The sequence below is a fragment of the Xenopus laevis genome, chromosome 8S (assembly GCF_017654675.1).
Source record: "Xenopus laevis strain J_2021 chromosome 8S, Xenopus_laevis_v10.1, whole genome shotgun sequence".
NCBI lineage: Eukaryota > Metazoa > Chordata > Amphibia > Anura > Pipidae > Xenopus > Xenopus laevis.
Window position 1 is genome coordinate 82,776,005 of NC_054386.1, and position 24,296 is coordinate 82,800,300.

The 24,296-nt window shown below is 38.7% G+C and overlaps 1 protein-coding gene across 1 annotated transcript in view; it reads right to left on the reverse strand.

Moving 5' to 3' along the window:
• The window catches only part of lrfn3.S (leucine rich repeat and fibronectin type III domain containing 3 S homeolog), a 314,470-nt gene that overhangs the window by 20,738 nt on the left and 269,436 nt on the right, over positions 1 to 24,296 (reverse strand). The window contains exon 4 of the mRNA XM_018233277.2: positions 9,626 to 11,020. Within this exon, the coding sequence (XP_018088766.1) occupies positions 9,626 to 11,004 (1,379 nt within the window). The 5' untranslated portion in view covers positions 11,005 to 11,020. The remainder of the gene's footprint in view (positions 1 to 9,625; positions 11,021 to 24,296) is intronic.

Consider the following 24,296-nt stretch of genomic DNA (forward strand, 5'->3'; position numbering starts at 1 on the left):
GGGAAATTAATAACAAGATGTGATATACAGCCTGTGTGTGTTGCTGTAACTCATGATGTGGTCCTTTGGCCACCACTGGAGATAACAGCAATATCATTAATCTGTTATACTAATTGCATAATATTCGGACGTGATAAGTGTCTAAATCATAGCCAAAATGATTTAGACTTCATCAATAAGAATCAAGGCCAAGGTATTAATCACTCAGCCTGTTCCTCAACAATATACCATTATCTCACAAATGCTAGAAGATAGAGGCTGGGCAGCTCAAAATTTAACAAAATGAAAAAATCCAGATCCAAAAATCAGTTCTTGTACCTTGTAGGTGTGTCCGTGTAAGACAGCGATGCATGACATTTCTAAGTATACATATTTCCAAACTATGAGAAGCATGAATCTGTTGGATTATAGGATAAATTTACTGCTTTCCATGGTGGGTCCGGATGCTCATGCCCCAGACCTTCAGCAAAAGGGAGTAATTCACAGAAATTCGATTGCAGGCAGGCACCACTCTGGAAACACCAAAGGCAAAAATTGTAGAATCCAGGAGCCCAAAAGGTAGGATCAGGGAACATATACTTAATATTAAAAGAAAAGTGTGTAACTCCTGTAGCAAAGCATTTTTCAGACTGTAATAATAGAAATGTGTCCTTTTGAAGCCTAGTAGTAATTTTCTATTGGCGGCTCCTTTTCCTTTAAATATCTTGTCTGTACCGAAAGAAAGTTAGCCTATGATTAAGTGTCCTTGGGTGACACAAAACGCGTAAGGCTTTTATTTTTATACATAATGTAAAATAAAGGTTTTTTTTGTATCATTTAAATTTTGGGCTCCTGTATTTTACTATTTTTGCCTTTGGTGTTTCGGAGTGATGCCTGCCTGCAATCGAATTTCTGTGGTTATCCTAGATACCACATGGTTAGATCATAATAAAAATAAATTAGATCAAACAAAAAACGTAAGTGAAGTTTGTTGATTTATTGGCAGTCAACACATCTTGGAAAAGCATTTCAGGGACTGCAGATTCCTGAAGTGGTGAATCTTTAACAGGGTCATGGGGCACTTTACAACTGGAGGGCAGTAACGATTAAAATGGCCAAAAACCATAAGCCTTTAAGTGATAGCATTATTAAAATCTAAAGGGGGGAAATATAATACAAGTTGTAAATGCAAAAAAAAAAAATGAGAAGGCATTTCATAGTGTTATATAAATTATTAAATTGCTAATTTTAATTATGCTTAGTGCATTTTAAGCCCGCTTAGTGGTGCTGCATTCTTTTAAAACAAAGATGATATTTTAGTATAGTGTAGACAGCAGTACGGTAATAGCAATTATGTTTTCATCAATGAACAATTTAACAATTTTGTGTTCTGCAAGCTTGCTCTATAAACTACTAAGATCTATTGTAGTTGTAGTTGTAACCTAGCAGCAAGGCATTATTTGAACATTTAGAATGGAATATCAACAATATGTAGGAGAATAAATGTTTTGTGCACCGTTACTTTAGGGGGTTATTTATAAAAGTCCGAATTTATCTAAATATTTTCTGAAAAAAAATTGAGACCAAATCCGCAAGCGTTTTCTTGCCGAAAAATTATTTTTGCTGGGGAAAAAACAAAAAAATCTTGAAAAAATATGAATCGTATGAATTTTTTCGGATTTTCCACCGATTTTTTCAGAACCCCAAAATCTTCAGGTTATTGCACAAAAAACTAATGTAGATCAAAAAATCTTAGAGAATCGACAGGTCTGAGATGCCAGATTTTCTGATTCTGACTTTTTCCATCCTGGGCGTATAATAAATACTGAAAAATTGATTTTTTTTTTTTCCATTAAAAATTTGTGATCTGAAGAGCACATATATAAGGACTAGTTCAACTGTGAGTACTACTGCAAGTTGTAGCTAATGAAAATATCTATGTTAAGGGGCAGATTTATCAAGGGTCGAATTTCGAAGTGTAAAATACTTCGAAATTCGACCATAGAATTGAAATACTTAGACTTCGAATATCGAAGTCGAAGTATTTTTCACAAAATTTGGCCTTAGTACGATCGAAGTAAAATCGTTCGATTTTAGCATACAATCGTACGATTTTACTTTGATGTGTAAAGGCTTAGAAAATGGTTGTAGAAGGTCCCCATAGGCTAACATAGCACTTCGGCAGGTTTAATTTGGCGAAGTATTGAAGTCTAAGTTTTTTTTAAAGAGACAGTACTTCGGTTATCGAATGGTCGAATATTCGAACGATTTTTACTTCAAATCGAAGTCGAAGTAAATTCAAAGTGGTAGTATCCTATTCGATTGTCGAAGTATCCAATCAATTATTTCGAATTTCGAATTTTTTTACTTAGAAAATTCCCTCGAATTCACTTTGAACCTTGATAAATCTGCCCCTAAGTATCTGTGAAGCAATTGTTTTCTGTACCTTTTTTAGGTAAGATCAAAGAGACTGCTTAGGATCCAGAAAATAACCAGTTGACCACTATTTTAAAGAACCCCTGGCACTCAAGCGTGTGTGATATCCGAGTGCTTAACCCTCATCCATCAAGGGATTCGCTTGAAAGAAATTCCCATATAACACATGGTCTACTGGCAGTAGCGTTCGTTGAGGGGGGCGGGCACTGGTGCGTGACGGCGAACGGCCTGCCGGGGGGCCCTGAGAGGGGTGCGGGCCCTGGCCCGCTCGCACCCCCTGCTCCCCCGGTAGTTCCGCCACTGCCTACTGGGAATTGTAGGGAGGTTCATTAGGTGAAAGCAGTGATCTCTGTCCAAAGGTAATGCAGAATATAGCACTGCATTTAAAACAGCGTTATAGATAGAATTCAGCCTTTTAGAAATGCCAGTTTTTGCAGGATTGGGCCCATCTTAGTGTTTTATAAACCTCCCTTGTGTACCTGTTTTTAAATTTTAATATCAGTGAAACCTAACCAGAAATCTTGACAATGAATAATAATAATAAAAAAAGCAAGAATAACAATAAACTATAGCCTCCCAGTTAACTTTTATTGCTAGGGCACTTTGACTGCAGCAACCAGAATTTATTTTTTTCAACCTGGAAAAATGCAGAACAAGAAGGATAATAATAATTTAAAACCCATAAAATAATAACATTTGAGAAATAATTGAAAAGTTGCTTACAGTAGGTTAATCTATAACAAAGTTCGTTTAAACGGGTTGTTCATCTTTGAATTAACTGTTTATTTCGTATACAGAATGATATTCTGAGACAATTGGACGCTGGTTTTAATTTGCGTTTTTTGAGTTATTTAGCTATTTATTCAGCAGATCTCCAGTTTTCAAATTCAGCAATCTGCTTGCTACGGTCCAAATTACTCAAGCAACCATGTATTGTTTTAAAGAAGAGACTGGAGTGTGAGTAGGAGATGGCATGTCTAGAAAGAGTGATAAAAATTAGCAATAAGAATACATTTGTAACCCTACAGAGCATTTGTTTTTTAGATGTGGTCAGTGATCCCCATTTGAAAACTGGAAAGAGTCAAAAGAATACCGTATATACTCGAGTATAAGCCGTCCCGAGTATAAGCCGAGGTAACTTATTTTACCTCCAAAAACTGGGAAGGCTTATTGACTCGAGTATAAGCCTAGCGTGAGAAATGCAGCAGCTTCTGGTAAGTTTCAATCAAAAAATTGAGGGTTTCTGCTCCCATTGAAGGTGCCAGCGGCTCGTTTTTGGATGCCGGCGACCATTCTTGAAAGCCGACGAATTCTTGGAGACTATTCTTGGACGCCAGTGATCGTTTTTGCGATTGACCAGAGTATAAGCCGAGGTAGAGTTTTTCAGCATATTTTGGGGGCTGAAAAACGCGGCTTATACTCGAGTATATACGGTAATTAAAAAAACACTATAAAAAAGAAAAAAATTAAGGCCAATCGAAAAGTTGCTTAAAGTGGCCCATTCTGTAACATACCAAAAGTTAACATGATTGGAGCATTGCACTAAAAAATCAAGAACACAAAATAATTTCTGCCGTAGATGCCTCCCTGTCTGCTGCAATCCCATGAGGAAGAAAGCTCCTCACTCTTTTAAATCTTCCACTAGTTTCTGTGCATTTTGCCAATATTTCCTGTGAAGATTATAAATAAAGGATTATGATAATTACAGCATTAAAATCTTATATTGTCACAAAAGCAGTTTGAGAATATGTGCTAGATAATTTGTTTCAGATATTTACTGGGTAATTAAGTGAAACCTGACACATTAGGTCGCATTCTGCACCCCATCTATACTAATTCTAAGACTATACCGATTATTACTATCCCACATAAATACAGAATTATGGCACAATTACACGACACTTCAGCACTATTTAATAAAGGCTTGTCTTTATATCTTCTGCGAAAATCCATATCTGAGACGATTTTGCTGTTAGAATAAAGGCGGAATTTATGAATTTGGTCTTTGAAAAGCCTATTACTTTGTTCGAAATTATGAGTCTGGGATGTGAGGGATAATTCACTCTTTACAGCTCTGCAACTCAAGTGTCTCAATTAGTCTGATGCTGTGAAATGGAAAATAAAATTTGCGAACACAAAGCTGTTTTTCTTGTTAGCTCTTTTTTCGGATAATAAAGGTGATGAAATGTAATGTACTATTTTAAATAATGGGTGCAATGAACTTTAAAAATGTTCTCTTGCTTTGTGCATGTTACCCTTAGTTCTCCCACCACTAACCCTTTCTTTTAAAATGGATCTAATGTCTTTAACCATGCTACTCTCATAATATTGTTACTTATATAGATTTCATCACTTGCAAATTGTTCTACAAACCATCTTCAAACAGAAGAAAGAATTCTGAAAATCTTCTTGGCTTGGCTGCCTGGAGAAACAGTTTGGGGCAAGCTCTCTAAAGGGCGAATGTTCGCCTGCGAAGGCTCCGCCACACTTTGCGTCACTTTATCAGACTTATATATGCAGCACATACGCTAATTCACTAAAATGTGAAGTTGCGTCTCGACAGCCGAACACTGGCGAAGTTTCGCAAGCATTAATTTGTCAATTAGTGCAAGCATTTCATTATGAACTTTTGCTAACGTTTGTTTCTGGCTAGCAAAAATTCATTAGTACTCTTTCACTTTGGTCAAATTGAATAGGGCGGGATATATATATATCTTTATTAGAGATGTTGGTGCAGGGTTGAACTGGTTGGCCCGGGTCCCACCGGGGTTACTGCTCCAGGGCCCCCCTCGCTGCGTCGGTGCACGAAGCTGCATTTGTGCACATACGCACAACTCTGCATTTGTGCGCATACACGTAATGTCGCGTTTGTGTGCATATGCGTGACGTATGCACGCTACGTTTTTGCTGTGACCTCCCGACTAAGGAAGCGGATATGGGTGTGGATTTGGGCTGGTGGAGCCCACAAGAGTTGGGGGGTTTTTCCCGGTGTCCCGCCGGCCCAGTCCGACCCAGTGTTGCTGCAAATGCTTGAAGTGGCCACTTATTATTAAAAATGCCCAGAGAAGCAAAATAAAGACAAAAGAGATCCTCTAATGCCATAGACATGAGCCCACCCTAAAACAAATGTGGCATGCCCCTCAAATGGTAAAAAAAACTGATAAAACAAAAATGTTTGATAGTTACAACTTTTAGAGGCACATTTATCAAGGGTCGAATTTCGAATTCATGTGAGTTTGTTAAAACTCCCATAAACTCCCATCAATTCAAAATTCGACTAGTTGAAATTTATCATTAAAATCTAATTTCTCCAACTCGGATGAGTTTAAACAACCCAAAAACTCAAATAGAATTCAAATCGAATTCAATCACGCTCGATTCAAGTTTTTTCTCAGATAAAAACTCGAATGTCAGAAAGGCTGCAAACATCTCCGGATTGATCCCTCGACCTCTCCCATTGACTTAAACAGCAAGTGCCAGAGTATGATAAATCTCGAAGATCAAATTTAAATCAAGTTTGGATAACTCCCTAGCCGAGTTTGACCATAAAAAAAATTGAAAATTCAAATTCGATAAATCTGATAAATTTGATAAATCTGCCCCTTAAAGACAATCCCACTTTAAAATATGAAAAATGGCAGCCTTTTTTTTTATAATTTTCATGAGTTTTCGGGCATACCGGATATGATGTCACTGACATAAGATTGAGGAGGATTTAGCTTAATCTTATCAATTCGCCAGGTCTAAGCTGGTGAAGGAAACTCTTGTGAAAGAGGTAATGTTCCATAAAATTCGCACTTTGTGGAGTAATGGTCGTTTGCCTGATCAAAAATTCGCCTGACGATACGTCGCAAAACTTTGTTGGCAATGAACACTTTCGCTCTACGTCTGTTAGTAAATTGGTGATGTCCCTGCAGATGGTATTTCTCGCAAATTTTCACTAGCGACTGCCACTTTGCCCTTTATTAAATCTGCGCCTATGTCTCATGAACCAGTCTTTGATTACTGCTGTATACCACTAATAATACAGGGGTATATACAAATGCTTAAAGGAGAAGGAAAGGCTAAAATGAAGTAAGCTTTATCAGAAAGGTCTATATAAATACACCAGTAAACCCTCAAAGTAATGCTGCTCTGAGTCCTCTGTCAAAAGAAACACCACATTTCTTTGCTTTTATTGTGTACACATGGGCTTCTGTATCAGACTTCCTGTTTTCAGCTTAAACCTGCAGGGCACGGCCTTGAGCATGCTCAGTTTGTCCTCTCCCTCCCTCCTCCCATCCCTGCTGTAATCTGAGCTCAGAGCTGTTAGTGAGCAGGGAGAGACTCAGGCAGGAAGTGATGTCACACCAAGCTTATATGGCAGCTTCTATCCTAAACAAACAGAGACAGTGTCTAGAGCTGTTTACTCAGGCATGGTAAAGCATTCTGCAGAATAAATATAGTGTTCTAGCTTGCACTATTGTGGCTAATCTATTGGCAATAAACTGTCTTGGAGCTTTCCTTCTCCTTTAAAAAAGTCTTAGTTATGAAGGCTTCAAAAGCTGAATGGGATGAACAGATTGGCTGATCTGCAATGTACATATCTCCAGCAAGGGAATATCTACCATTCCAAAAGCTGCAGCTTTTGACCTGATTTTCAATCTCGCCTTGATAGAGTTCCAAGTGCGCTGGTGACAAAGCTGGGACATTTGGAGAGACACAGCATTTGCCATACTGTTAATATGCTAAGCACCACACTACAATGAAATGATGAGTTTGGGCCGATATGCCAGTCAGTTGAATGACAGAGCAATGTAGCATAGAACCATTTACAGGGCTATAAAACAGAACGCTGTGGGAACAAGCTGAGCTAATGACCGGAGCTCAGTGAGCCAAGCATGTTTGCTACTGGTATTTTTTTAATTTACTCCGTTTATTTTTAATTCTTAAGAATCAGATATTGGTTGAAAGCCAAAAATGAATGAGAAAAACTATGACAATATGGGCAGACACTAGGGGGCACATTTACCTAGGGTTGAATATCGAGGGTTAATTAACCCTCAATATTTGACTACCGAATTGAAATCCTTCGACTTCGAATATCGAAGGATTTAGTGCAATTTGTTCGATCGAACGATCGAAGGAATAATCATTCGATCAAACGATTAAATGGATTTTAATCCATCGATCGAACGATTCAAAGGATTTTAATCCATCGATCGAACGATTATCCTTCGATATAACCTTGGAAACATTGGCCTCGGTAGGTTTTAGGTGGCGAACTAGGGGGTCGAAGTTTTTTTTTTTAAAGAGACAGTACTTCGATTATCGAATGGTCGAATTTTCGAACGATTTTTAGTTAGAATCGTTCAATTCGAAGTCGAAGGTCGTAGCCGAAGGTCGAAGTAGCCAATTCGATTGTCGAAGTAGCCAAAAAAACCAATTCGAAAATCAAAGTTTTTTCCCTCTATTTTCCTCTATTCCTTCACTCGAGTTTAGTGAATGGGCCCCTAAGTTAAATATTAAATATGATCATCAAATCAATCGCTAACTTACTGTATATGGCATTTAGAGATCATTGTAATTGCTATGATACTTGTAGCTAGATAACAGCCAGGCTGAGATACAGAATAGAAAGACCCCATTGGTAAAGTCATGTTAATAAGGTCTACTGTAAGGCTACTCACCGTTGTGTGGAAGGGATGTCTGGCTCTGTCCGTCCTTGCAGGCAAGTAGTTTGTCGCAGTCGCCGGCGAAAGCGCGCCTGTGCGTATGTGCGCGGGCGTGCGCTTTGATGCGCGTGCGCATTGTCGCGTGCGCGTCTTTGCGCGCGCTGCGTATGTTCGTGCGTGCGTTGCGTCGCTCCCGGCGTTTTTGCGCATGCGAGTTCACGCCAGGCCTATATCAACTCAGTTGACATACAAACAAACTGCTAGGTTATCTTAGTTCATTTCCAAGAGACCCCAGCGTTATATATTTGATCTCCTGTTGTTGACCCGGCTATTCCTGACTCGCTTGAACTCTGCCTGCACCCGACCTCGGCCTGATTTTGACTACGAACCTAATCTGCCTGCATCTGACCCCGGCCTGACTCCGTTTATGAATCTGAGCTGCCTGCCTCTGACCCGGACCTGTTTGACCTCATCCTTCATACTTCAGTTACTTCGTCTGGACTCTCCGGCCTCTTTTCACAGCGCGTTCTTCCTGTTTCATCTTCAGGTTAGTCTGTCGCTGGTGGAAGCTGCTTGTGAGCCCTCTTCTACTAATTGATCCGCATAAAGCCTTATAGTCTACCAAATAGTGACATTTCATTTTAAACAGATATTTCATTTTCAAAAAATGCCACCTTCAAATGTATGATTGTCCATAGAGCAATAGACTACCATCTGGCCCTGACAAAGTCAACCATTTGGAATACCTGGCTTCCAATACATTTTGTTTCACATTGGCTAGACATTTTGATCAATAAGACATTTACTTAGCAGTAAGACAAAACAGAGGCGCCAAAAGGATAAAATTAGCTAAAAACACTTAAAAACCCAATGGGTGATTCAGAGGAGGTAGTAGTGGACTTACCTCCTCCAAGCAGACACCAACGAAAGTGGTAATTTTCAGTAATAGTTTATTCAACTCTGACAGAGGCGCCTGGCGTGTTTATACAAAGACCCGTTCCACATTGCCTGATGAAGCAGGAAATGCCTGCGAAACGCGTTGCAATACTGTTTTGTGAATAAACTATTACTGAAAATTACCACTTTCGTTGGTGTCTGCTTGGAGGAGGTAAGTCAACTACTACCTCCTCTGAATTACCCATTGGGTTTTTAAGTGTTTTAGCTAATTTTATCCTTTTGGCGCCTCTGTTTTGTCTTATATATCGAGTCCACCCCGAGTGGAGGGGTATTATCCCCGTTTTCTTCTTCTACAGAGAGCGACGTCTTATTTCTGAGTGGGGTCAGGATAATCTCCCCACCTGCCTATACAGTGGTTGCCTATCGGTAACCCTGGTTTGTGAGTATTAATTTGTTTACTCTACCATTACTCCTTGTAAAAACATATTACACTATTGGAGCTCTTGGTGTTCCTTTTTGTCTTTATTTACTTAGCATGTTAACTTTGATTCAGAGATTAATGCTTTTATTCGCTAATATAAATAGTTAACTTAATTTATATAAAGTATAAACTTCTGAAAAAAACCTTAAAAAATAGACAGATATGTTAAATTTGTTACCTGTAAATGAGAATGTCATCTGATGAACTATTATACTGGATCTGGTACATTCTTATACCTGGAATGTGACTCTGGGGAGGCCACTGGATGAGAGCCGAGGATGAGGTTAACTCAGCAACCAAAACCTTTTTATCATTAAGAGCTTTTGTTTCACTGGAAGGAATGCTAGACTTGGCGGGTGTTAATATATCTAAAAGGCCTGATTCTGTTTCCTTATTCCAATTGGTGCTGTTGGCAAGATTAGGAAAAGGATTTACAATGAGTTGTACATTGGCTGTTAACTCTCCTGCTGGATTAGATGCTATACAAGTAAAATTTCCACGGTCTGCGAATATAGTTGTGATAATATCTAAAGTTCCATTGTCATAAGATATAGTCCTGGAAGAATTTGAAACTAGTTTCCCATCTGGAGAAATCCACCGAACATAAGGATCAGGATCTCCAACAGATTTGCACTTCAAGGACGCACTTTGACCTTCCATGACCACCTGTTTGGAAGTCCAATGAGTTATCATTGGAGGCTCACACACAAATTCTTCTTCCCTTATTGACCAAAAATACTTTCCCATCAACTCTGCAGGCGAGGCACAGGTTTCCAGGTCATCTTCTCTGGTGAGGCGTCTAAGCCACATCAACTCACAGTTGCAGTGAAGAGGATTGCCACCAAAACTTAGTACCAAAGAAGTCAATGGAGAACCTTTTGATTTGGCATATACAGGAACTCTAGAAAACAGTGGATCTGGTGGGATCTTTTTCAGTTTATTGGAGGTCATGTCTAATCTAGCTAATTTATGCAGATTGGAAAATATCCCCTCAGGGACATAATCGATAAGATTGTGATCTAACCCCATTGTGTTAACACTTGAAAGCCTCCCAATAGTTTCCCAAGGTATATCGACCAGATTGTTATAGGACAAATCTAAATCCTCCAGGGTGTCTATGAAATCATCAAATGACCCTGGAGCAATGTAATGTAATTGATTATTGCTAAGGATCAAATGTCGGAGATTAATTAGACCCCTCAAATGTTCTTCATTGACAAAAGTCAATCTGTTGCTGTCCAAGTGCAAAGCATGGAGGCCTTTAAGGTCAAAAAACGCATAAGGCATTACTTGACTAATTGTATTCCTGGAAAGAGTTAAGTGGATTAAATCTGTCATGTTAGCAAAGTCTTTCCTTCTAAGAGTGGTTATAAAGTTATCCATAAGTCGGAGTTCTGCTGTCCTCCTGTCAATAGTAGGGGGCACGAAGAGAAGGCCGGTCTTGGTGCACAGGATAGTTATAGATGGAGATACATTTTGGCAGGAGCATCTCTTGGGGCACATCATGGTCTTCACAGATGTGCTTATCATTAGCAGACAAATGACAAGCCTTTCCATGATCAGGTGTAATAACCTGAAAGTAAAACATGAGAGCTTTAGTACATCATAATACTCAATAACTAATTGACTACTACATTAAATTGCATCATTGTGCAGACTTCTGCTACTTTATGGCAAAACAAAGGGCTTTCTTCATGTGATCATTTTCCATTTTAGGGTCAGGGCACACAGGCAGATTCGGGGAGATTAGTCGCCCGGTGACAAATCTCCTCTTCATTCGAGGCGACTAATCTCCCCGAACTGCCTCCCCTGCCTTCCCGTCGGCTAAAATGTAAATTTGTTTTCCGAAGTCGCCTGAAGTTTCCTCCGAGTGCCAACCCGCCAGTGATTTACATTGTTGCCGGCGGAAAGGCAGTGGAGGCAGTTTGGGGAGATTAGTCGCCTCGGAGAAGAGGAGATTTGTCAACGGACGACTAATCTCCCCAAATCTGCCTGTGTGCCCTGACCCTTAGATAAGATATACCAATAACAGAGCAGCCAAACATCATTAATGTCAGTGGCTCCCAATCCTTTACATGGACACCCTTCATTTTGTGTTTTCACACAGCATTAAGTGAATAGATCATTTTGATAATTCAAACATGTGCTTTTGACTTTTTCACCTGTATGGTTGGGAGATTATCCATAAATCACTGACTCACTGTAGGGAGGCCTGGGGGCATGTTCAACAGCCTCATCTTCATGCACTGCATTTGTACATTCAGTTTATGCGCAGCACTGTACATACAGTTTCATTTACTGAGGCTCTGGCACAAAAAGCTTCAAGGCAAATGGAGCTTTCAGGGATTCACAGCTTCCAGACACACAGCTCTCCAGTCACTTGTGCCACACAGACTGCAGGCAGATATATGACTCCTAGACAAGCACCAGCTTTCAGTGATATGCACAGGTACTCATGCACATCTCCCAGATACATATACAACTGCTAGACTACTATTAAAATACACCGTTTCCAGACAATCGCAGACAAACTACCCAGACATACTGTATATGTTCAGTTCTCTGACAAACAAAGAGGTTGCAGAAATGCTGAATAAGTCCCAGTCAAACAAAATGGATAACAAGTATACCGTTTCATTCCAAAACACCCACACATGAGTTAGACACATGGTACCAGTCCTTCTCAAATAAAAATAGATTATAGATATGCTGTCTGAGTCTAAGACAAATAAACAAAGAAACTGCAGACATCCTATACGAATGCCAGACATACAAAATTAGATTATAAATATACTGCAAAACTCTTAGACAGACACAAAGAGATTGCATACATACATGCTAAAATACATATAGACATAATATACAAATAGTGATGAGTAAATAAATTCGGCAGGCATGGATTTGCTGTGTTTTGCCGCTGGCGAATGTTTGCCCGAAACTGCGCCGAAAATTTGCGCACGTCAAAATTATTCAGATGCCCAGTGACTTTAATGCATTTGGACAAAATAGTCGCGCTAAAAATTATCGCTTGCGTCAAAATTATTTTGACGCCCGTTGACTTCAATTCGTTTTGCTAACTTTTCATGAATTTTTCCAAATTTTTCAGTGAATCGAAACAAGACAGATCATCACTGTATACAAATGCTATACATGTATAGAGAGATCTCATCTCCCAAACTAGGCACAGATAGACAATGAGAACCAGCATGTACTACAAGTAGGTAATGTTTGAACTCCAGGGAATACATACAGGCCTGAAAGATGAACACTGCCACAAGATCTATACTCTGCCTCTCCATATTTTCAATATTACCCAGTACTTTACATTTTCTGAAACAAACAAACATATCCAAAAAATATAAAATCACGGGATTCGTTTCTTCAAGGTCATACAGCCAAATGCACTCTGTCTTGTCAGTGTTTGTTTATCTTACCCGTTTCATTCTTATTTACTTTGGTTTCTTGGCAGCATTCACTGCACAAATTCTAACATCATTTCCAAATATGATCAATTGTTTTCATGACTTTGCTTTTAAAAAATAAAGAAGTTGATGGCTTGTGCATCACTAGATGGCAATGTGGAGCTGCTGCAATTATCCAGAGAAAGAGAATAGTGCAGTTGCTATCTTGGAGGCACATGGAGCAGTAGTTGCTCAGTAAGAGTTGGGAAGGGGATGCCTTGCATGATGTCTAAATACAGTACAGTATTCTGGTTATGGATTATAAATATGGCATGTGAACATCAAGGAACTGAAAAACCCTGCTGTAGTGTAAATATGCCTATTCTTCCATGTTTTTAACCTTATGTCTACATTGTTTTTTTATTTTGTGTCTTTCAAAGATGCAAAATTAAGCTAAAATCTATGTGGGATGTGTACAATGCAGTAGTTCTGGCAGATATTTCTTATTATATTTACTAGGGATGCACTGAAACCGATATTTTGCATTTGGCCGAACCCCCGAATCCTTCTCGAAAGATTCGGCCGAATACCGAACCAAATCCTAATTTGCATATGCAGATTAGGGGTGGGAAGGGGAAAACATTTTTTACTTCCTTGTTTTGTGGCAAAAAGACACGTGATTTCCCTCCCTGCCCCTAATTTGCATATGCAAATTAGGATTCCGTTCAGCCGTGCAGAAGGATTCGGCCGAATCCTGCTGAAAAAGGCCGAATCCCTGACCAAATCCTGGATTCGCTGTGTCCCTTATATTTACTGCATTTTACCATAAATCCACTAGAAAGGTCATCACTTCTGGCATATAGTAGGACTTAACTGTGCTGGCTATGCAATTGTCATTCTTATAATTTTAACTTGGGTAACTATAGCATAAACCTAGGTATTAGGATACTAAGAATTATTTTTCCTTAACAGACCATATTTAATAATAAGAGTTTATCATGTGAGTATACCAACATCCCTGGGACATGCAGTATTATGTGGCTTCCTATGGAAACTGCATTTGCAACAGAATGAAAGAGAGAACTCAAATAATGTATAATTATGTATATTATGTACTGTGTACTTTTTGCCTTTTTATATATTCTGGAAGAACATATCATAGGGAGTTGTCTTTTGTATCACAAGGGAGAAGTGCCATGCTGTTTCTTTCAGAATGGCCAAATCACACCCATATTCTCTAGTGAGACTAATGCCTCCGGTGGCCAGTTTGACATACAATAGTAGAAAGCTTTCTTAGCATTTTCATGCACTTACTTATGAATGGAACGCCTCTTAGTAATGGAATATACCCTGTTTAACTCAGCAAGAAAGGCAATTTAAATATTTTATTGCTTTGAGAATTCATAATTGATTGTTGTAATGTCCCTTTAAGGAGTAATGCCATTTTTCTCTAGGAAGAAAGATAACATAGCTTGAAGGAAACTACTTTCAAGATTATATAATGAAATCAATCTATGACCTACATTTTGCCATTCCATCTCTCCCTTGTCATGAATATGGTTGTTTAGAAAGATTGATTGCAGAGACGGAGTGCTCTAGTATAATAGTGAAAAAAGCCGGGCACTCAAAGACAACAAAAGAAACGACTTATCCTTATTTAATGCAATTCTACACGAAACATGAAAAAGTAACAGGTGCTGGGACAGGGTAAAAGATATAATCCCAGATAATACATGCAGAAAAAAAATGTACTATGAACACTAATGAGTCAAAGATGGGTATTAAAGAGAAACCACGGCCCGAGGGTAAGGGGGGCCCTGCCACGCCACACTTACATGATTAGCCGGACCCCCATCTTTCTGACAGCTGCTGACTCCGGGAAGGCATGGACGTTTAAGGGGCCCTGGCCACCAATTTTCTCATAATGTTGGGGGGGGCCCTGGCCACCAATCTTTCTTTTCTCATGTGGGGTCCCAGCCACCAACATTTTTTAATGGGGGGGCCCTGGCCACAAATGTTTTTTTATGGGGGGGGCCTGACCACCAATATCTTTTTATTTTTTATTAACATGTGGGAACCCTAGCCACCAATATTTTTTTTGTTTTTTACTGTGTGGTGGGGGGCGGACCTGTGGGGGTGGGGAGGGCGGACCTATAGGTGGGGCTTGCGGTGGGCGCAGCCCAGGGAGCCCAGGAAATTTTGTAGTATGGGGCCCTGCGATTTCTGATGGCGGTCCTGGTTATTGAGAGGAGATGTGTGCCATTCAACTGCATGCACAGAAGCAAAACAGCCTATTTAACCCAGATATATAGGTTATATAAATTATAGGGCCGTTCATTTCTGCAATAAAGTGGTTACTAGTGGAGCTGTCAGTGCTCCAATCTTCCATGTAATGAGACAGCACATACCATATGAGTACAGTAAAAAGTATACCACAAGGTGGTCTCATTAAATGTATGAGTTGGTGGATCAACTAAATATGTTCTTCTGGTGACAGTTTGTTTTGTTTTCCATGAACATCATGTATTGCAGATGTTACTGTATGGACCAGGAGATCTGTTTTACACGATGAAGGCAAGTAAATTTGTACTCTCTATTTAAAAAAGAAGGAAAGTCTTTCACACTTGACGTGCCAAATGGGGTGCCACTCCGTGGTGCTCACTGGACAGTTTTTTGTCGATAGGAGCACCAGGTAAGTCAATACAATCACTTGGGGGTGCCTAACAATTGGCACCCCCAAGTGTGAAACGACTTTCCTTCTCCTTTAAACCAGGACTTTGCAATGCTGTTAAGGAATGCTGGAAGTTCTAATTCATAAACAGTTGATGGCAAATAAGTAAGACGTGTTTTGTATTTTTACCAATATAAAAAGAAACACTGAGGTTTATGTTTATTAGATATCAAGTGCTTAAAACCAAGGCAAAAGTTCTGGGTGTGAATTATGTAAGTTTAAATGCAGATTTAAGTAATTTGTAACAGGTTATATGTTAGAGTACTGCATGTACACTGAGGAGAAAGGCATAAGTGATAATGTCGGTAACCCTTACAAAATATTGATTATACAGGTTTCATGATATAGTAAAATGAGTGGCACCATTACTCTCAGCTAGTAGCTTTACCAACAATAACTGCTTTGGATGAACCTTGATTCTCAGGGGATGGGCTCTCGCAACGATGTGGAGGAAGGTTGTTGTGCTAATGGATACAATGCACAATAATTGGGCCCCAATGGTTCTTGCAACTTAACCATTGAACTTATTTATTAAAGAACAACATCCACATAGGAGTTCAATGAGAGATCAGCAGCAACATAGAATAACATTAGATATATTCACAAGTTCCAGTGGTCAGTATAAGTTCCTGCAGGGACGATCGCATACACAGCATCTACGAAGGTACCCCCAGCTTTCAGCCTTTTCCCTAAACAGAGCAAACTCTGTAATGTAATGTGTAGTCCATACTTCTGGGCAATTAGTACCTGACATCATAATCCTACTCAATACTCTTCGTTGGAGCCTCAGCTGCTCAGATAATTATCCTAACTATAAATCACTCCTAGAGTGATCTGTGAAAGTTACCTTTGCTAGACCTGACCTTGTCTAGGTTCCAAGTACAAACCCTTCCTGCCTGCTGGGGGAAGGGGCTGGCAAAATAGACCCTGAGCACATGTGTGCTCATCTTATATTTGGTGACACAGTGCCACCTAGTGGCTAATCTTGGCATAATTAGGGGTCATGCTTTGATCCAGGAAATTAAGTCTAGCTCCTGTATAACTAAGGGGCCCTTAAGTGGCCAAACTTTACGGGCTTGCAATATAAATAGGGAATACATCTATCAGTCCCCTACACAGGTATGGGATTCTTTATCTGGAAACCTGTTAGAGGAGATGTGTGCCTGGTTATCCGGAACCTGTTATCCAGAAAGATCTGAATTAGGGGAAGGCCATCTTCCATAGACTCTATTTTATCAAATAATAATTTTTTTTTATAATGATTTCTATTTTTTCTAATAATCTTTTTTATCTAATAATGAAAAAGTACTTGATCCCAACTAAGATATAATTAATCTTTATTGGTGGCAAAACAAGCCTATTGGGTTTAGTATATGTGTAAATGTTTTCTAGTATATTTAAGGTACAGAGACCCAAATTACAGAAAGACCACTTATCCAGAACTCCAGGTCCCAAACATTCTGGAATGCAAGTCCCATGACCTATATGAACCCTGGAGTTCTGTCTCCATATATCTAATAGGCTTTAGAAGTAAGAGTTCATTACTTCCATAACCAAACACACGATCGAAATGTTACAGATAATTTGTATGCTGTGAATAAACTCCATTTAACTAAACTACCGTGGATAATTTAAATGATCTCAAACTGGAGGCACTTATATATAACTCATTAAGCAATGGTAGCTTTATTTATAAGCATGTTATGTAGCTGTACATATTATACATTTAAAAGATAAAGGTGTTAAGTCAGTTCTGTTAATGCCTTTTAAAAGTGGGGTAAAAAAAAACACATTATGTAACTGCTGAAATTGTATGCTCATCTGTAAGGACCTTTTTGGCACCACTGTTTGTTTTTTTTATTTGTTTTATTTGGGTACAGAAATAAAGGTACCACAACCTTTGTTTCCATTTCTTATTCAGAAAGAAAAAAATGGGCACGTCTTGGCCAAAACTATAAGTAAAAGCAATATCAGTAGAAAAAAGACACAATAAGATTACCATAAGGTTAAAGATTGGGTGTGAGGCATCACGAAAGTACGTTTTTGTCATTTGGATCGCTTTGGTTTTTCCGAAGTCGCCTGAAGTTTCCTTGTGAGGCAACTTCGGGAGACTTCGGAAAAAAATTGATCCGAGTGCCATTCCACGGTGATTCACATTCTTGCCGGCGGGAAGGCATTTGGGGAGACTAGTCGCCCGAAGAAGAGGAGATTTGTCACGGGGTGACTAATCTCCCCGGAATTTTACCGTCTGCCAACACCCTTAAATGTGTTTAGCATATGTTAATCTATTCAGGAATAAACTACAACAAATAACTATTATAGCTTAAACTTTATAGGTGACAAAAATATATTAAAATCAAAATAAATTTGTTCTATTGCAAAAAATGGAGTTCCCAGGACAGAGCCTTGTAGAACACATAGCTAGACAGCAGATCAGAGATTACTGATATTAAAAGAAATAGATATATAAAATAACTCTAGAAGCAGGAATCAATGTGTTGTCTAAATTCTCTAAATCAGTAAGGTTACATGAATATATTTATTGAAATGTATGTTTGTCAGTAGTTTATATATTTTTTTTATAATTATTAAGCTTTCTTAGCTATCAGGAAAGTGTACTATAAATGGTCACATTTATCAAAGGAGACCCTTTTCTTGCTGCGTAAAATAGTGGATCTGGGAACATCAATGTGTATCTCTTTCCCTTGACATCAATGCACCAAGAAACATAACATCAATTTTCTATTTATTCATGCAATGTGCTGCTTCACTTTTTCTAACTTCACTTTATATGTGTATTGTTCAAGGACACAAAACTTTGAAAAACGATACAAACCGTGCTAGACATTTCTTTTAAACAACATATGTTTTTTTTGCAAAGGAATCCAGATTTCATGGGGATGAGCATGTATATGACAGATGAGTCTCATACATATGTATATATTTACAAGGTAACAGATTTCATTGTAATAATGTGCAGGTTAACAATATGCTTTACTAGATGTAAATTCATGCTTGGAATTAATAAAAAGAAGTAGTGCCAATCTAGCAATCTAGGCCTAATCCAAAATGCTGAGTCCCTGTGCACAACTTTGAAGGCCTGTATCATTATACACAAGGATGCTGAAACTCTAGGCTGCTAATCTTTTATTACATATGGGGGATGGGTATCAAACACCTACATCAAAAACATGCATAGGACCCTTTACTTATATAATGTAGCCCTACCTGCTCAAAAAGGTTTCCATTTCTTTGTATGGTCAGAGCTGCTTTCTCTTATAAATAATAATAATTTTGATCATTATCATTATTTGACATTGTACCAATAAATATTTATATCTTTTTTTCTATATGATATTCACAGAACAGAATTCACATTTTTGCCGGCAGAAAGGCATTTCGGGGGGATTAGTTGCCAGAAGAAGAGGAGATTTATCGATGAGCGACTAATGTCCTCCGATTCGTAACATGTGTCACCACCCTTATGCCCACTGGAAATAGCTCAGTTGTTAATATGCTTTGCAGAATAGTGATGATGGAATCTGCAAGTTAGAGCTGTTAGTACCTGTCTGCGACTTACAGCATGAGTGTTGGTTGCAGCTGGGAAAAACTGAAGGCTGCCCTTGGGAGCCTATATAGTAAAAAAAATATTGTAACAAATAAAAAAGATTTTCCTCAGTCTGCTACAGGATACTTGCCAGCCTAATTAAATGGGGTGGGGTACCTGAATCCTCAGTGATTGGCGCACATGCAGAAGGGTCTTCTGCAGCAGACTTCTGTACTGAAATCCAATTCTCAAAAGAGCAAACAAATTTTTTTATATTCAATTTTGAAATCTGACATGGGGTTAGACATATTGTCAGTTTTCCTGACTGGGGGCAGCTGGGAAACTGACAATATGTCTAGCCCCATGTCGATTTCAAAATTGTATATAAAAAAATCTGTTTGCTCTTTTGAGAAATGGATTTCAGTGCAGAATTCTGCTGGAGTAGCACTATTAACTGATGTGTTTTGATAATGTATTTAAAATGTTATCTGTCAATCATACAGTATATTGCCTGTCCCACCTCTATGCCTTTGCCCTTCCTAGTTGTCACTACACTCTTCACATCCCCCCTCTCTCCTCACTATCAAATTATGCAGCCAGTTCATGGTTATGTGCATCAAGTCCATAATTCTGGCACATGAACAAGATTTTGGCAAGATACAAAGCTCACCTTAATAACATTGGTCATAAAATGGCTGCTGCCTGCTTGCTGTGATTGTGTAAATCCAAGACAAAATTTAAAGAATTTATATAGTGTTAGTAAAGTTTATTTTGTCTTTTTTTGACTAACCATATAGAAAGACTTTGGAATTATTTCTTAGGGTGACAGGTTCCCTTTAAATATTTCTCCACTGCTTTACTAAATACCCTTTTCTCTTCTTCCTCTTCAAGTAAGTGAATACAATCACTTGGGCACGTTTGGCACCCCCAAGTGATTTTGACTTTTCTTCTCCTTTAAACAAGGGGTGTGCTGGCCAGGGTAAAAGGTTCCTCATTATCTAAAGGTCGCAGTGGGCACTTATTAATGCAATGAACCTTATTATTGTTTAATAATAACTTCCTAAAACTGCATCCTTATGAATATGGCTTGAATTATTGCACCTGTGTAAATCTATTGAAGATTATTTAAAAAGCAGTCATTGTGGTATTTTCAATGATCTTTAAGAAAGTCTACCTGAATAAATTCCACAATATCTTTATCCTATGTGTTATGTGTCTCCACAATGGGGACTATTTGGGTGGTCAGTCTAGCAATGTCAGAAGTAAATAAATAAATAAATGGCAGTAAAAAAGAATGAGCAGGTTATAGCAGCCTCAATTTAAACAAAAATAAAAAAATATTTGTATAAACACACAGGCAAGGCTAATTTCTCTTTGTGGCCAATTTCTCAATGTGCAAGGTTAAATCTTTCTGTCTTTAAAACTAACTGACCTCCTGGTCTGACCATGTTAATTCATAGAACAGAAATGTTAAAAGCTAATTGGCTAAGTAATTACTGAAGCAGAAGAAGAGAATGCACAGCAAATTAATACCAATTAATATAAAGGCAAATCTGTGGCAAGAATACAACCATTATTGACTGTTCTCAAACTGTAGTAAGAACTGGTATTTGAGCATGACATGGGACCTAAGGTTATACAGCCTCTACATTTAAATAAACATATTGTTTTAAAGTCTGAAGATACCACACTAAATTGCATAGTTTGGTTTAAAGGGGAAGGATACTAATAATAAGCAATCCTACCCACTGTAATCTATATAAACTTACAATAAAATGCTGGCTACATAAATTCTTGGTACCATGTAAAAAATGGCATAAAAGTTGTATTCATTTTTTTTTGGAATGACTTCCACCAGAAGCAATGTAAAATAACGGCATCAAATCTGGCGTTTGCATGGTGTAAGATAAACTCGCCATTTATTTTACACAGTGTTTTATACCGTTTTTTGTTTTTGGCGGATTTCGTTTTACACAGCACAATAAATATGCCTCTCTGTATGTGCAGTTTGATAACATGCACGTTCCACAAATATGATACGTTTGGGTATAAAGCCATACAGGCTTCCCTTCTCTTTTAAATGTAAAAATAAAATTAGAAATATGTAATATTAAAGATGTTCATGGAGGAAACATTCCTGCTCTTCAAGCTCAAGAATTTCTTATCCAGAGAAGAGACAGGGACACAAAAAAATGCTAAATATAGGACTTTGCCTTTGCTTTGTACACTCAATAAAACACATTATCAAGGTGCTTGTTTTCAATCAGCATAAAAATATATGTCTCTCACAGCTGAGAATATTTGTCTTCCTGACTACCCCAGGGCCTCTCCCAGACATTGGACCACCACAAGGTCAGCACCATGTTACTCACAATTCATAGATCACTTCTGTCTATCAGCCAAGTCACACAGCCTTCTTCCAAGAAAGCTTCACTTCTGCACTTTCCCAAAGCACTGCCTTTCTTCAGGCACAGTTACAGGACCCTTGGCACTCTCTCTCTTTCCCAAGCACAGGCTTTATGTAAAATTAACATGCCTATAGTTATCAGGAGCAGAACAGATCCCTTTTTAAATAAAGGCCCAATATTTTGGCACCATGTCAGACAACAAAAGCTCCTTATAGATTACGCAAATACATAACTAATAATGATGTGCAGGTCAGGTTTTACCTGACCCACCCACCCACCCACCCACCCACCCTCCCTCCGCCCGCCCGCACCCACCCAGCAGTGCCTGCCTTCCCCCTTCCGTTTATATACTTGCTCCGCCCCGCTGATGACATCACATGACATGCGCCTATAAAAGATGAACCCGGAAGTCGTAAACCAGCATTGTAAGGTCATGGGCGGGGAGAGGAGGAAGAAGAGCTTAACCTGGACCCGCCCGCGACCAGGAAAGGGGAGTGCGATCTTGGCCCGAACTCTCACGACCCGCGGGCCAGCCCACACATCACTAATAGCTAGGTTCTATTTCTACTGTGCGGTGACTACCATGAGGTCGTGGACTTTCATTTAGAATCCCATGTTCTAGTCTCTTTTGAACTTTCTCCTGGGCCAACCTGTCATCTATACTTAAGTTAACGGAGTTAGTTTATGAAATCGTTTCTCAGTCATGCAAATGGATAAAAAAAACCTCTGCTTTCTCCCTGGTTGTATCAACCAATTTACTATTTATATATTTATATATTTCAAAAAATAATTTGGGATTTGTTTTTGTAGCAATGCCCTTTTGAATTTCAGTAGTTGCTTGTCTAATAGCTTTTTTGCATGCTCCATTGGCTTGCTCATTCATGCCTAAAAATAGTTTCAGCTGACTGGCCTAACGTTATTAAAATGCTTTAAAGGCACATATTCTCCAACCAACTTCACTGCTCACATTTCTACTAAACCATAAACATATGGCTTTGCTACGTCTTCTCTGGATTGCAAGGATGATATAAAGAGGGGTGTCAAATGTTCCCAGATAAAATGTTGCAGAAATGCCTTTATACTGCTAAAATATTGTGTCCTAATCACTCCCTTACACAGTTCTCTCCTGCAACATATTTTCAAAAGAGACCATGTCATGATCACTATTCCCTTAAAGCTTACTACACATTACTATAACAGCAGTTATATTTTAGCAATCAAAGTAAACAGATTTTGGCAATTTCTGTCATCCAAAATATCAAAATCATCAAAATATCAGCATATTACAGCAATGTATATGTGAGAAATAAAGACATCTACAGACATGACAGCCATTATTGACACCTTGGGGCAGATTTATCAAGGGTCGAAATTTAGAATTCGAAATGAAAAAAATTCTAATTTTCAAGTTTATTTTAATGTAATTCAATTAAGGAATAGTCCAAATTCAATTCGAGTTTTTTTAATTCGAATTTCAAAACTTATGATGCACTGTCCCTTAAAGAATTCGAATTTGACTATACGCCATCTAAACCTGCCGAATTGGTGTTTTAACGGAACTAGAGGTGGGGCGGGCTCTGGCGCAGGACACGCAGCCACCCCCCCCGCCCCCCTCTGTACACCCGGAACTGGCCGGGAATATGCGGCGATGCTTACTGCCGGGGGGCCCTGAGGGGGTGCAGGCCCTGGCCCGCTCGCACCCCCTGCTCCCCCGTTAGTTCCGCCCCTGGTTTTGTGAATTTATTCGCTGGTGTCGAAAAGCGGAAATTCACCGCAATTCCATGCCTGGTGAATTTATTCGCCCATCACTACAGCTAAGTATGTTTATACTAACACTAGTATTTTTGTTATAGCATAACTATTAGTCAACACAATAATCCATCTTTAAATCCATCACTAAGTTCGGAGAAGATTACTCCCAGTCAGCATTGCCTTTTTTTTAATAACTTTAACCAACAGCCAAGGCCCTTCTGTCTGCAAAATGTGTACCAACAGAAAAATGGTTATTTTACTATGACTGTGCAATTACCATCACCAGCCTAACACCTACCTCTAACGTCTTATTTGTAGACAGATTTCTAAACATATTTCTCTAAGGAAGTAATTAAATAAATGTGTGAGGGTGTCTGTATGGGAAATAAACAATGAGCTTTTATAGCAACTAACTAAGGGTCACGTCGGGATATTCAATTGATTCCACTGTATATTTGGTGTTCTGAAGCAGTTTTTCACTTATCTTGGCACTACCATAAATAACACATGGCACATGTATTGTTGAAAAATTGGAGCAAGGCAGAGGATTAGCAATTAGAGTATTAATTGCAAGCGCCTCGAATAAAATAAGGTATAATAAATAAAATTCTTTATTAAAAAATGAGCTAAAATCTCTCTCTGGGTGAGAGGTAATTAAAATGAGCTTGTATTTCATGTGGCACTGCAGTATAGATTGAGTCTGATTAATAAATAAATGTTGTTGGAAAAACATGAAGATGTTAAATGGCTTTTAAGTTCTCTCCTTACATCAAGATGACAAATCACTGTATCAACATTATTAACTCACCCTGAGTGACATGGAGATGTAGTGAGCAAAGACTGAAGTAACTTCCCCCAAGTCATTGGCACAATCGTGTCATTACATGTATTTCCGTAACACAGTAATACTTATACCTTTCTGAAATTCCCCTAGCTATGTAAACAGAACGTCCCTATTATTTTTGCCACTGTAAAACATTGACTTTGTAACATATACACTGTCTATGCAA